Source organism: Cinclus cinclus, chromosome 9, assembly GCF_963662255.1.
Source record: "Cinclus cinclus chromosome 9, bCinCin1.1, whole genome shotgun sequence".
Taxonomy (NCBI): domain Eukaryota; kingdom Metazoa; phylum Chordata; class Aves; order Passeriformes; family Cinclidae; genus Cinclus; species Cinclus cinclus.
The window spans coordinates 5,285,947-5,300,194 of NC_085054.1; the positions used below are offsets into that span (position 1 = coordinate 5,285,947).

Here is a 14,248-nt window from a genome sequence, read left to right on the forward strand (position 1 = left end):
GTGCTGCCACAGGCAGGTCAAGAAGAAGAACAGAAAGTCTTTCTGAGCAGTGACAGGAGTCAGTGGGACATTCAGTGAGATCTGTTGGCCTGGTAACAGCCTAACTCAAATTTCCATTGCCAGTTCTTATCCATAGAATATCAGGTTTGGACTTATGTACTATGTGTGTGGATGCATAAAGCCAAGATAATAAAAACATACAGCTATTTCTATTTATACAAGCTCTTTAGTTAAGATAACAGTTCCTCAGCAGTATGGTTTTAATCAGAATCTGTTTGAAGTTACTTTATCTGGGCATAGAAAACTTACACAGTCTATTCCATCTTCCTCTGTTCCAAAATTCACAGCTCTCCACACTTTGAAGTAATGTACAAACATTTACTGCTAGATCCTGTCCACAACCAACATACATCCAACATGGGAAGTAAGCTGGATTAATGGGACATAACCTGAGAATACAGTCAAAAGATTCTTGCCTGATATGTACCACAGTTCAATAGTCCAGAAAGCAAAACTCTGGTACTGGTTTTAGGAGAGTATTTCAGTAGGAAGAGATGCTACAGATTGCTTCCTTATTAAGAATAGGGTAAATCTAATACATTTTCAATAAACAGAGCTGTGTAGTGTACATAGGTTTTAGAATAAAATTATATTATGATATTTCCATATAGAATCTTTGATGCAAAGTTGACTGACTATATCACAGAATTAAAACAAGGGTGTTGCTGTAACATACTCAGAAAAGTGTCAGGGTGCCAAAAATACAGCCCTTGACTTTGTGTGAGAATCACAGAATCAGAGAATCCACCAACTTATTGTAGCACCATTCACCACCACTCTGTGAGCCCAGCCATACAGCCAGTTTTTAACCCAGCAAAGACTCACCTGTCCAAGTCCTGGACTGCCAGCTTCTTCAGGAGAATGCTGTGGGAAACAATATCAAAGGTTGACAACATCCACAATCCTTCCCTCATCCACCTGGGCAGGCTACCTGGTCATACAAGTATCACACTGCCTAAGCAGGACCTACCTTTCTAAAATCCACGCTGGCTGGCCTTGATCCATGCTGGTTGTCCTCTATGAGTATGAGATTGGACTCAAGTTAATCTGATCCATAACCTTCTCTGGCACTGAGGCCAGGCTGACAGGCCTCTGCTTCCCAGGATTCTCCTTTCAACACTTCTTGTAGGTGTGTGTCACATTGGGCAGTCTCCAGACTGGGACTTTTCTGGTTAACCAGAACTGATGACAAATGATGGAGAGGCTTGGCAAGCTCTTCCACCAGCTGCCTCAGTGAATCACTCAAGTGAATCCCACCTGCCCCACAACTTGTGAGGGTTTACATGGCACAACGGGTCACTAAGTACTCCATCCTGGATTCCATGGGGCCTGTTCTTCTCCCTGTCCTGTCTACCAGCTCAGGGGGCTGACTGCCCAGAGGATAACTGGTCTGTCTGTTAACGCCTGAGGGAAAGAAGGCATTAAGTACCTCAGCCTTTTCTTCATCCTTGGTGACAATTTTGCCCCCATGTCCAATAAATGATGGAGCTTTTCCTCATTCCGCCTCATGTACTTATAAATACACTTTTTAGTATCTTTCAGAGCCGTGGCTAGATTGAGTTCTAGATGAGCTTATGCCTTAGAATTTTTTTCTGCATGGCTTAATGACATCCTTGTGCTCTTCCTGAGTTGCCTGCTCCTCCTTCCAGTCTCTCTTTTGTCCTGGGTTCCAGTGAAAGCTCCCTGTTCAGGACAGTCTTCTAACCCACCAGCTCTTCTTTCAGCACATGGGGGTGGCCTGCTTCAGCATCTTTAAGATTTCCTTCCTAAGGTATATCCATCCTTGCTAGACCCCTCAGTTATTAGGGACTGATTCCCAAGAGCCTCTCTGAACCAATGTCCTGAACACGCCAAAGTCTGCCCTCCAGAAGTTCGAAGTAGAGGTTTTGTTGATCCCTCTTCTTACTTCACCAAGAATCAAAAACTATCATTTCATGATTCTGTGGTTGAAGGCTGTCTTGAGCACAGCATCTCCCACCAGCTTTTCTATGTTTGTAAGTAGATCTAGTGGGGCAAACACCCCTTGTAGCCTTACTTACCAGTTGTGTCAGGAAGTTCTCTTCTGCAGGACTCCAGGACTGATTCCTCCTCTCTGCTGCAGTTTCCAGGAGACATCTGGCAAGTTAAAGCCTCCCACAAGAATATGGGCCAACGTTCATGAAACATCAGCCTGGCGCTTATCGAATGGTTCACCTGCTGCCTCGTGCTGGCTGGGTGGTCTCTAACAGACTCCCACCAGGATTTTTGCCTTGCTGGCCTTTCCCCTCAATTCTCACCCACAGGCACTCAACCTTACCATCACTATCCTTGGATCTGCACAGAAAAAAACACTCCCTAACGTACCGAGCCACCCTGCTGCCACTGCTTCCTCACCTGTCCCCTCTGAGGAGCTTAGAGCCATCACTGCAGCACTGCAGTCACAGGAGTCATCCCAGCACACGTCTGAGAGGGACACTAAGTCATGGCTTTCCTGCCGCACAATGGCTTCCAGTTCCTCCTGGTTGTTACTGGCACTGTGTGCATTGGTGTAGAAGCACAGCATCTGGGCTATCGATTGCACCCCAGCACTGGCATGCTGCCCCTAAGCCCATCTCTAGTGAGCCTGGTCCTACCTCCCTCCCCTTTCCAAGCCAGTTTAAAGCCCTCTCAAATCATCACTACCAACCCATGGGCTAGAATCCTTTACCCCTTTTAGCCAGTGAACCCCATCTGTCTCCAACAAACCTGGTGCCAATATGAACCAAGCCATGACTGAAAATGCCAAAATGGCACCAATAGAACAACAGAACTTTAAGCCACGTGATCAGTGGGTTCTTGGGTTCTCCTGTTGCTCCTACAGCCAATTGGCAATGATGAAGGTCGCTGTCATAGCAAACTTTAGAAAAGCATCCAAAATATCTCTGGCAATACTGTCTGGCTTTATTCACTGCAAATTTGATTGACCAATATTTATCAGCCACTAATAAAGCTGTCTGAATTTGCATATAACCCACATCAAATTCCAGGCTGGCAGAAAAAAAGGCAACACTTAATTTGCAAGGAAAGTAGCAGTTTGAATCATTAAACCAAAGAAAAACTGTACATGCCCAGAAAACCATTATGATGAGTCACCCAGGAGAGGCATGTGCTCAATAATAATGATGGCTGTTCCTAAGGCACAAACAGAATTGTCAACAGAAGTTGCTACCAGCTCAAATTAACCTAAGGACAGATGCACTAAAATAATTGTTTCAAATAGTTTATAGGCATTCCTGTATATAAGTGTCACTCAGAACATATTAGCTGGAAGCGTTTTTAAGAATGGCAAAAATCACTTACCCAGATTATGGAAAAACAGGTGCTTTTATATCCGTTCATTTCAGTACAGTTTTTAGAAATGTCATTTTGAAATGTCTTTATTTGAAATCATAGCCAAACCTCAGAAATCTGACTTCCATCGGTTGGATGAAAATTTGGCAGTATTTCTCATTTCTCAGGATATATTAAACACTAGGATTTGCACAGCTGAGATCAAATGTTCTTACAAGCTACAAGATGCAGTACCTCAGATACTCTGGGATGTTACCAACAAGTGACATTTCTCTGTGGAGCAGCAGGAAGTCAGGCTGCTGTCTCCATGGAAGATGCTGCTGGCAGCTCCTGCTCGACTGCCACCAGCTCCTGAAGTGCTTTCCTCCATCACTCCCTGAGATCTGCAGTTGTCACCTTTCATGGAAAGCCACAGGAAAGGCACAGGACCTTTGAACTGACTGACTCTGGTCAAGAGTGTTGGTCTGGCTGGAGGACAAGGGGAGCAGGTTGAGTACGTTTTGGGTTTGTGCAATTGCAAAAGAAGGATGCAGACATGTGGGTCTGGCTGGCTGATCCCCTGTGGTGCTGTGGAATGCAGCTGCATGCTCATGCAAGCTGCAAAAGCAAGGCAGAAATCTACTGCAACTCACTGCCTTGTATGGATTGCCACATGTCAGTGCTGCCAGAGTGTGTAGTTCAATTTTTCTATGTGCAGAATAAGGTTTTCAAGAAAGCCCTGCCTCTACTGACAAGGACAAACTCTGATGAGAGGTCAAGACCAATCAACTTCATGGACCAGCAACAGAAACCAACTTTAAGAGAGTGGTTTTAACTGCCAACACTGCTCTTGCATTTCAGGGTTCCTGAATATCCGAAAGCTTTATGGAAAGCCAAGTCCTGAGCTTTCCTGCTGTTCCCCATTCTGTGTACTGTTTGATCAAATCTATCTTACTTTTATTTTGCTTAAAAATAAACCCATGCACAACACAAAAAACATTGACACAAATTATAGGCAAAATAAATATTTTATTGGTTTAATATACATTTTTTAAAGAAATCAGCCCTTGTGTGTCATCCTAACACAATTTAAAATTTTATAAACTTTTTCATATAATATTGTAATATTTGAAACTATTTTTGATTAAAGACCTTGACATAGTGTAAAGAGTTTTAGTAGATGGAAAAGGCAAAGGAGTAAAAGAGAGTTCAAGCACAGCCAAAAGGGATATTATATATCCACTAAATGTCTATTTGACCACATAAAAACTCCAATGACTTCCAACTTTCTCCATTGGAACAATCGGATATCCACCAGGCTGACTGAAAATACACTCTGTAAGGGATGGAGAAGGAAAAGAGATTTTTTCCATTTTCCCCATAATATAAGCAAGGTCATTAATGCATTCCAAGTTGCAAATCCTAATTGCTTTCAGAAGATAGTATTTTTATTGCATTTTGGTTAATATGAAGCAGAACTTCTCTTGGCATGACTGTGAGCAGTCAACGCCAGAAAAAACACACCCCAGTGCTTAAATAAGGCACTTTCCTATATAGGGATGAGCAGACAGTAAGGAGGCAAATAAAATTAGTTAAAAGTTGTCTTCTACACAAAGATAAGGCTTTCAGTGTCAGAACTTTAAGTAGTTTTAAGAGTAACCTCATGTCATTCTACCACTCTGCTAATAGTAACCGCCCCAAGAATTAACAGCAATTTGTATAATAGGATTGTTTCCTTCTTTTGAAGTGGCTCTAAGTAACAGCAGTGGAAACCATTATTGGTTATTTCAAGCTCTTAAAGTGGATCAGTTATTGCACAATAAATACCTCATAGAGGTCAGTGTTTTGGGAGGGGTTTTCGTGGGTTTTTTTCTATATTTTTTTAAAAAAAGCTAGGCTGAATGTATATGTGTTATTTATAAATGGGTTACTTCTGGAAATCTTCAAGTTTCATGATGCATCATTAGACAAAGAAATTAGCTACAAAAAAATTTACAACAGGGACATACAAATAAATACAAAACCTTTCAGAGTGACACAATTTTGCTGATGCTTTAAGGAAAGTAATGTTAAAGTGTCTAAGTCCTTACAGATGAACTCAAGGAAAGGTCCACATTGGAGAACTAAGTGCCAAACACAGTCGCCCATCTCAGCAGCTTTAACACTTCCTGAAGCAAAACCAACTCAACACTTTCACCAGTGGGTGCTGCCCAGAGCAGAATCCCACAGCACTTCCGACTTAACATCCAACCCTAGAGGAAAAAAAAGGAAGGTGAAGACCTAAATTAGATTTTTGGAAGTCTGTTTGTTACATTTAAGTATGTATTTTGATACTATTCATATCTAAGGCAGGCAAACTGCAGAAAACCTCTTGCACGATGCATTCACATAAAAAATCAGCACAGAGCACACTGAAACTAAAAATCAAGAACTACTTATGAAAGCTGACAGTAGAATGGGCCAAGCTGCAAACCAGCTGGTTTTCCAAATCTATCCAGGATTATCAGTACTCTCTGCATTTAATGAACTTCAATTCTGATCACTTATGTTTTAAGGGAATTAGGTTGAAGGTTTAAGGTTGAAGTTAGCAATGATATTTAACACAATTAAAATAAAAATAAAATCTGGGTCTTGCAGATCCCCAAAGATTACCTGTAGTACCAGTTTCATGGCTGTGTATCTTGTTTTGCAGTTGCAGATCTGCTTTGGGGCGATACAGCTGCTAACAATCCACTTACTATTTCTCTTCTTATTTCACCAACAATAGATTCCTTGATCTGAAAGGGATTAGCCAAAGTTTTAAGGTCAATAATTTATATAAACAATGGATAAAACTAAATGATGTTGTGTATATGTTTGACACTACCAACATGCACCACCAGAAAGTCAACTCTCAAAACCATGAATGGAAAAAAATTGGAAGAATGGAAAAATAACTGTAAGTAATTTTGAAGCTCTTGCAAATTGTATAAATGAAAACTAAACTAGTTCTGTATTTCTGGATGATAAATACATTTGTTTTACACTTAGGATATCTGGTTTTATGCTAAGAAATAAATACATTTCAACTATGCAAAGGTCTGAAAAAACCCCAAACATTTCAAGATACATACATCAAAAACATCCCAAATGCACTACTTTTTGACAAGTTGTTATTCTCTTGAAAAGGAAGGCAGGACTGATCTCCTTCACAAATGGATTACACAGCAGAACAGGTCCAAGTCCTTGAACATGAACTTTTGTTTTCAAATAATTAAAAAGGAGACAAATCCTAATTGCATACTTCCAGCAAGAAAGAGAGAAATTCAACAGTTGCTCACATTATCAATGGGCCATTGGGGTTTAATCTATGCCAGCGAAGGCTATTTTTCTCAGGACTGTGACAAAACATTTACCCATTAAGTTTTATATAAAACACACCCAGGAGTTTTTAGTAGCAGGCATTTGAGTGTGGCTGAGACTACAACAAAAAAGGAGCAGAGCACTGATGGCTAGAGTAAAGAAAAAAAAGGAGAAAAGAAGGCAAAACAGAGCTCTACAAGGGCAAATTATGCTGGAAAGGAGCAGGACACGACAAAGAAAAACAATACGGGCTCCTTGCGAGTACAAGAAATCTTGGACACCAAATTATTTTTTGGGATGGTCTTCAGGAGGACAAGTCAGATGCAGCTCCAAGGACAGAGGAGGACAACAACTGTGAGAGGGTGCAGAGGGTTTAGAGCCAGAGCCTGGCCCAGGGTCACACACAGAAGCACTCAGCATCCCAGTTAAGCAATACATTTTTCTTTTTCACGTTAGTCTCCCCTTTTCCTGGTGCGTCAAAAGGATTAAGCAACAACGTCAGAAGGGTGGCAGCAGCATTAGCAGCAGGTTATTTATCCCTCCTTCTCTTTGGCAGGCAATTCAATCCCTAAACCATTAGTGGCAAAGTTCCTCGTTTCATTACTACTTTGCATCAAACACAAATTCAGAGACTGTAACATTATTGGGAAACAGGTTTCCAGTTGGGCAGTCTGCTGATTACCAGACAAAAGAAAAGCCACTGTGTAATAGGGCCTGTTTCACCAACAGCTGAAAGCCCAGAGGATGTCTATGCTCATGCACACTCTAATGTACAAAGCTTTAGAACTGCTGTCAGCATAGTAAGGGCTTTGGGATTTAGAAATGTAGGCACAGGGAAACCTGCACCCCAACTGTCCAGCAGGCATAAGAAAGCTTTCTCCACCTTTCTTCTTCAGTTTCTGGTGGGGTGGGTGTGTGAGTGTGCTACAAAACAGTCACTCTGTACCCTCCTCTCAACAGACAAAAATAAACCTCACTTTCCAAAAAAAAAAAAAGCTCATAAAAGCTTCCCAAATTAGCAAGTAAATGATCTAGTATGACAGACAGTCTTGTAACAAAGTAGAGACTGGAAGCAAAGCAGCTCCTGTTCTATTCTCAGCTCTTCCCACAGCTTCTGGCTTGACCTTGATTATTTGAGCCCTCTGCTTCCCACCTTCCTGTCTGGATGACAACAAGGCCACCCTCCACTGCCTCATTTCACAGCCTCTGCTTCCTGCCCCCTCCAGACCCAGCAAGGTCACTCCTGCGTGGTGAGCACAGCACTGACTCCTGCAGTGACTCAGTACCACGCGTGTGTCATGACCAATGGCCAATATTTGCCTTTTTCATTATAAATGATTTAGGGCAAGGTGCACCTTCTATTTGCTCTGCAGAGGGCACAGCCCGCTGCCAAGGCTTCCCCTGTGCAAAACACAGAAAAGCAGTCAATGAATGCTCCATCAATTCTCTTTAGCAAGTGAATGAAAAATCGGTAATTTGAAAAATGAGAGAACTAATCATCAATGCTACATTTCCTGTGTTGATACAACACCAGTACTCAATATTACAGTGAAAACACAGTATCACACTCATTTTTACAGCAGTAAAACAATGACCTTTCTTCCTAGAAAAGACTTACCATTACTGCAATATTATGTTGCTGCTAAATAAAGAACTGATTGAGAGTGAAGTGTGCCACTGTGGCAAATCTGGAGATAGGTGCTCTTCGTCTCCTAATGAAAAATGGGAACGAGGATTTTCACAGTGCTTATACTTTTGATCTTGAAGTACATTTCCTATAATTAAAATGATTGTTTCCTACTCTATTTTCTTCCCATGCCACTTCTTCATGGGAGCAGCTGGTGAGATTTTATGCTCAAGATAGTAAGACGAGGAAGCCAACGTGCACACGTGAACAACCTACAGACATTTTGAGGGATTTTGAGCTAACGTGGATTTGAATGGAAAATGGAAAAGGGATGATTCTCTGCCAGACCATCTCTGTCCCATTAAGACTCATTACAGCCTCTTAAAAGCAAATGTTGACAGCAAAATCATACATTTCCCTAAAGTATAACTTCATTAAATGACATTTATAATGAAAAACTGTTAGCAAAATCCAAACTTCTATTGCTCTTAAGCAGAAAGATCTTTAAACTAGCACATCTTTTAAACTGGAGAAGTGCAGAGTGAGAGGGCCTGGTGGCCCTCCTAGTGACACTGTGACTTACACAAGCAGTAAGTACTTCATGTGATAATCCTGTGGAAGCCAGGCTGTATTTCATCAAGAGAGCTACTGTTTGCTATTTTAACACTTCATGTTGCTGAATGTTTTTCCGTGGGAATTAGTCCATTAATGCCAAAAGTTAACACTATGGGCTTTTTTCATGGAACAAATAGTTACAGGTCAAAGTTCACATGCATTACAGCCCACCCAGGCATATCACACCCACTGCCTGGCTTCTTTCTCCCCAGCACAAGGGCACACAGCTACAGAGAATGGGAGCAATAAACAAAGGTTTAATATTTGTGAGTGCATGCACCAAGAATGCATCCTACCAGATTTCCTTCTTTTCACAATGAAACTGAAATTCCTTTGCCAACAACAAGGCATTATTTCAATTCACATTCTGTTTTAACTCTTATGAAATAATACAGATTTTCCTGATATGTGTTTAATAGCATGTTCTGGCTCTGCAAAATTTACCAGGTGCTTTGAGCCAATGCATCTCCACTCTGACCTGCAAAACTCCTCGTGTTAAGAATCTTGAGTTGATCCAGAACCCACTGCCAAAGAAGTTAAACTAAGAGACAATCTGTGTGCTCAAATATTCACAAAGTGAGTCAAGCTCAGTTGTTTGCTAACTACTCATCTTTGAACAGTAGCCTCTCAGTTCAGTGTGGATTCTTTCAGCATTACAATGTCCTCAGTGCCACACAGACCAAATAATCTCTGTGCAAAGAGTACATATCTTTATTTGCTATCAACTAATGAAGCTAAAGAGGACCTTTCACAGAGACTAACCTCAGAAAAAATATTGATTGAAATAATTCTGTCCTTTGATTCACTTTTTTTTTTCCTCTGCTGCTTTTGCAGTACTTTTGAATTACAGCTCTCTTTCTTCTCTCAGTTTCTCCTTTAGCAACCTTCCACCATGATACCACTGCCAAGACATATGAATTTTTACAGACAGCCTGGATACAAAGGCCACATCCTGGCTTCACTGCACAAAAAGAAGCACCATGCAAGGTGTGCTAAATATCTAATGTGCAAGTCTTTTGATGAGTGGCCTGCGTCTCATCTGTTTCAAAGACAAAGCTAAGGTAAAGCTGGTTCCAATTATCCACAGCTTCAACACAAGCAGACCAGGAAGATACCACAGCATTACAGCCTGGCCTGTTGGACATTTCTAAGCATGACAACTTACCTAGCCTTCAGTGGCCTATGGCAGAGCCATACAAAAGCTTCAAGGGCCAAGCTGAAGGCTAAGGGTCCAATGACACTCAGCTAAAGGCTAAGTGGTGAAGAAGAGGGAATAAAATCCACAAGTTCTCGATTCCCATTTCTGTATTCAGAGCAAAGTTTGCTCCACTTTTTCACAGGCACAAGTAGTTTCTTTGGCTTCCTTTCCCCATTTATATTACTTGCCAGAGAGCTTTTCTATCGTGCCACTAACAAAACACATACTTTTAGTCATGTTTCTTAACCTGGCCCACAGGAAAAATAACCAAGTACTTTCATTGACTGCCAACAAAACTAGTGCAATAGTATTGGTCCAAGATCACTCTTAAACTCTGAGAAAACTTCCTACCTGCCTTCAACTTGTTTCACTTACGTTCCTATAGTCCTTAGTGGTTGGGGTAGAGGGACTGGGAAAGTATGCTTAACATTTACTACAGCATTGTTTCAGAAACATTATTTCACCACTCAAATGAATTCCAGTTTGGCATTTTAGCAAGCAAACATGACAGAAATTTTCACTTGGGAATCTGAAATACTGCTGCTTAACCAAGCAGTAGAGACAGCAAGTTCTTTCCCAGCCATACATAGCTATTAATTTACATGCTAACCACTACCACTGAAAAAACATCCACTGCTTTGCACATAAACACAGCTGTGCTTCCAACACCCAGTGACATGCTCTGAGCTTTCAGACACAGCACAGGAACAGGACGGGGCCTTGGCTGGAGAAGGAAGAGAAAACCTCCATGGACAGGAGTTACAGCCAGCCTTGTCCCTAGGTTTCCATAAGCTCAGTTCAAACATCCCAGATCTCAGCCCCTCCTTCCTCACCTCCCGTATGACTTGTTGCAGCTCCTCCTGCTCCACTGCTTTGTGGATTTCATCAGCTGAAGGCATGAGAGGGACCTTGTCAAGTTTGTGCTCCACCTCTGGCTTGGAGTCTGCAAACTCCTCAGAGCTTTCCACTGGCTGTCCAGTGCCTGCTCTCACTGGGGCAGCTGGTGTTAAGGCAACAGAGGCTCGGTACAACTTCTTGCTTTGACTCTTAGCTTTTCTACCTGTGTGACCAGAGCACACTGAAGAGGAATCCGAGTTTCCATGGGAGAACACCGACTCTGTACCCTCTGCTGGGAGAGTTTCCAGTCCAAGCTCTCCCAGTCCTAAGCCCAGTTCAGACTTCAGAAATGACTGCTCTCGAATAAGCTCAGAGACCTAAGGATTCAGAAAAGAAACAGTCCCAAATAAGCATACAAAAAAGTCACATACAGACATAACTATGCCTTCTTGCTATTTATTTAATCACTTACTCATTCCCTCCATCTAACAAATATACAGCTACAAAATAAATATATCCTTTGCCTTTATGACTGCAACAAACAGGATCATGAAAAGGAATGTGACTTTTTAAAGCCAACATAAATAAAAATTGTGGCTCTTCCCCAAGCCACTGACTTTTGCAATATGGATACATTTTGCCAGAGCCATTGACAGAGACACACAGAAGGCTTGATTTTTGTTTGTCCTTTCCTTTCTGCAGTTTTTGAACTACTTGTTTTCAGTAGTAGAAAATGCCCAGAAATATAAAAAATAACTTTCCCTAGAAAATTCATGAGGTAGTACTGGCATTTGTATCAACTAATGAAAAAACATCTCACTTCTACATATTCTTCTTAAAAGCTAACAAGACTCTACAGCCACTTACACCTACAGTTAAATCTGCTTAAGGAAAATTGCAGCTTTCAACAAAGCTATTTAAGGGAGTAAAGTATTTCTAAAAATTATGTGTCAAATTAATCTCATGCAACCTATTTTAAAGTAAAGGCTTCCTGGTTGTTTTCATCAGTAAAACAGAGAGCACACAACCATGACTTACTGGTTCAATGACGTTCAATGGAGAAGGACATGACAGATTATCAGCACTTCTGCTTCCATACATACCCTGAAAAAATTAAAACAAGTTAATGCACTTAGGACTTTTTTAGAGCTCTCAGAAGCTAATATATAAACACACTGCACCTCAGACAACTTTCTGTAAAACGAGAAAGTTGGAAACAGGAAGCGGAGCTGGTTGGAGAAATTTTATTTCAGTCATTTTTAAAGCTGGCCCTCTTCTATAAAAGGATTTACAAATAAAAAAATATTTATATGGTTCAAAGAACGCAAGTTTGGCTTGAGATCACAGTAATACCATATTTTCCTGTTCTTGGTTTCAATTTTTTCCCCATGACAAAATACTGAAGTGGAAGATGTGGTCAGTGCCTGTGCTGCTTCTACACAAGAGGCTTGGCTAAGAAAGAGAAATGAAACCCAGGGAGAACATATGATAAATTTTGTCTGTGCTTCTTTTGTTTGGCTGAGGGCAGAACTGCAGCAGCAAAAGAGAGGAACAGTCTTCTACTGAGTGAAAAATAAGAGAGAGTATATTTCCATGCCCCCAACAACACACAGACAAATGCCTTTTGTCCCCCTTCCTGTGCTTTTGGGGAGTGTTTGTGGGAGCAGAGCATCTCCCACTGTTTTTCAGGGATACATGTGTTCATCTGAAGGAGCTACAAAAGGCAACGGAGGAGAAAAAACTCATAACAATGGGATTTCCCCCTTTTTTTTTTTTTTGCTGTTTTTTTGGGGGGGAGGGGGTTTGTTTTGTTGGGTTCCCCCCACCATGAACTGGCAGAGCTGGAGACAAAGCATACTCTGTTTCCTGGGGGAGAAACACTGTGAATGTCTCATCTCTCTACCCTCATCTCTCAAGAAAATCAGTGTAGGAGAACTCCAGAAAGCACATCACCATTCTCCAAGAATTTTAGACATAAGCCCTAGCTACCAAAATTGTGAAAACTCAGGGTCATGAAAAGGAAAAAGAAGAAAGCACCGACAGAAGGGGTCTGCCTTTCTCAGCCCTAAAACCCCACAAGGTACGTACTGATATGTATTAACACCAAGAAAGTCATACACCTTTCCCCCAAGACAAAATACTGACTGAAAATGAGAAAAAAATGACCCCTGATAGTACACATGGCATCATTAAATTTCCCAGGTTCCATCCCACTCTAAGAGTTTGCACAGTTATGAGTTATTATTTATCCCAGCTCATTGCAGGAGATAATTAGATGAACTTTGATTAGATTAGATGATCTTTGAAGGTCCCTTCCAACCCTAACTATTCTATGATTCTGTGATGAACATTACACTGAGAAAACACATAATGCTGTTGCAGAACTAATGCTTACTATGTGTGTCTGAGGTCTGTAAGGTGAAGACATGTGCAGACTTCTGAGCTGGTCTTCCAAGGCAAGCAGACGCTCTTCCAGCTGCATCTCCAACTCCTGCAGCTCCATGCGGACAGACTTCCTCAGGCTCTGCAGCTGATCAGCTTCAAATCTATGGCAAGGCCACCACAAAAAGAACAAAAGCACTCACTGCACCCAGCTGCAAAGAGGTGACTGAGCAGGACAGTGCCACAAGTAAAGGGCTTCATACAAGGGAACTCAAAGCAGAGCACAGAAAAGTTAGCTGAATGCCTACATGGCATGGAAGTCTTTTTCCATTTATAGAAAATATGTATCAGTCCATAGAACCAAAACATAGTGTACCACACAATATTCTCCAAAAAAATTCAGCTTTACATGCATAAGAAATCGGTATTTCTACATATATCTAATCAAATGCAATTTAAAACTGATAGAAACAAGCACCACAGAGTAATGCAGTAATCTTATGTTACTTCTCCTGTGTGGTTACAGACTCCCCAGCACTCACAGCTACATTTTGGCCAGGAATTGGCCATTGTCTAAGGCAGCCAACTGATTTGAAATATGTTTACTTTTAAAGTGATAGGCCAAGAGGTGATTCAACTAAACTAAATATATAATCAGTTTTAAAAATTGTTCCAGATCTGGGGCTACTGCAGCTCCTGGCAAGCACAACCACACAGAGCCAGAACATGAATGCCATCTGTAGCCTGCTGAGTAGCCACTGAGAGTTGGAAAAGCATCTGAATGCTACAGTGCTCATTCTTTATTTACATCTACAAAGATGGGAGTGATCTAAAATCAAATCTTTAAGACTTCTTCCCCTACAACATACTATGCTCAAATATCCTGTGGTAACAGCCCT

General features: G+C 41.2%; 1 protein-coding gene across 1 annotated transcript in view; it reads right to left on the reverse strand.

Moving 5' to 3' along the window:
• Positions 1 to 4,385: 4,385 nt before the first annotated feature.
• ITPRID2 (ITPR interacting domain containing 2) overlaps positions 4,386 to 14,248 on the reverse strand; it is a 40,157-nt gene continuing 30,294 nt past the window's right edge. The window contains exons 15-19 of the mRNA XM_062498070.1: positions 13,363 to 13,513; positions 12,006 to 12,071; positions 10,964 to 11,344; positions 6,001 to 6,125; positions 4,386 to 5,600 (exon numbers count right to left, since the gene is read on the reverse strand). Of these exons, the coding sequence (XP_062354054.1) occupies positions 6,015 to 6,125; positions 10,964 to 11,344; positions 12,006 to 12,071; positions 13,363 to 13,513 (709 nt within the window). The 3' untranslated portion in view covers positions 4,386 to 5,600; positions 6,001 to 6,014. The remainder of the gene's footprint in view (positions 5,601 to 6,000; positions 6,126 to 10,963; positions 11,345 to 12,005; positions 12,072 to 13,362; positions 13,514 to 14,248) is intronic.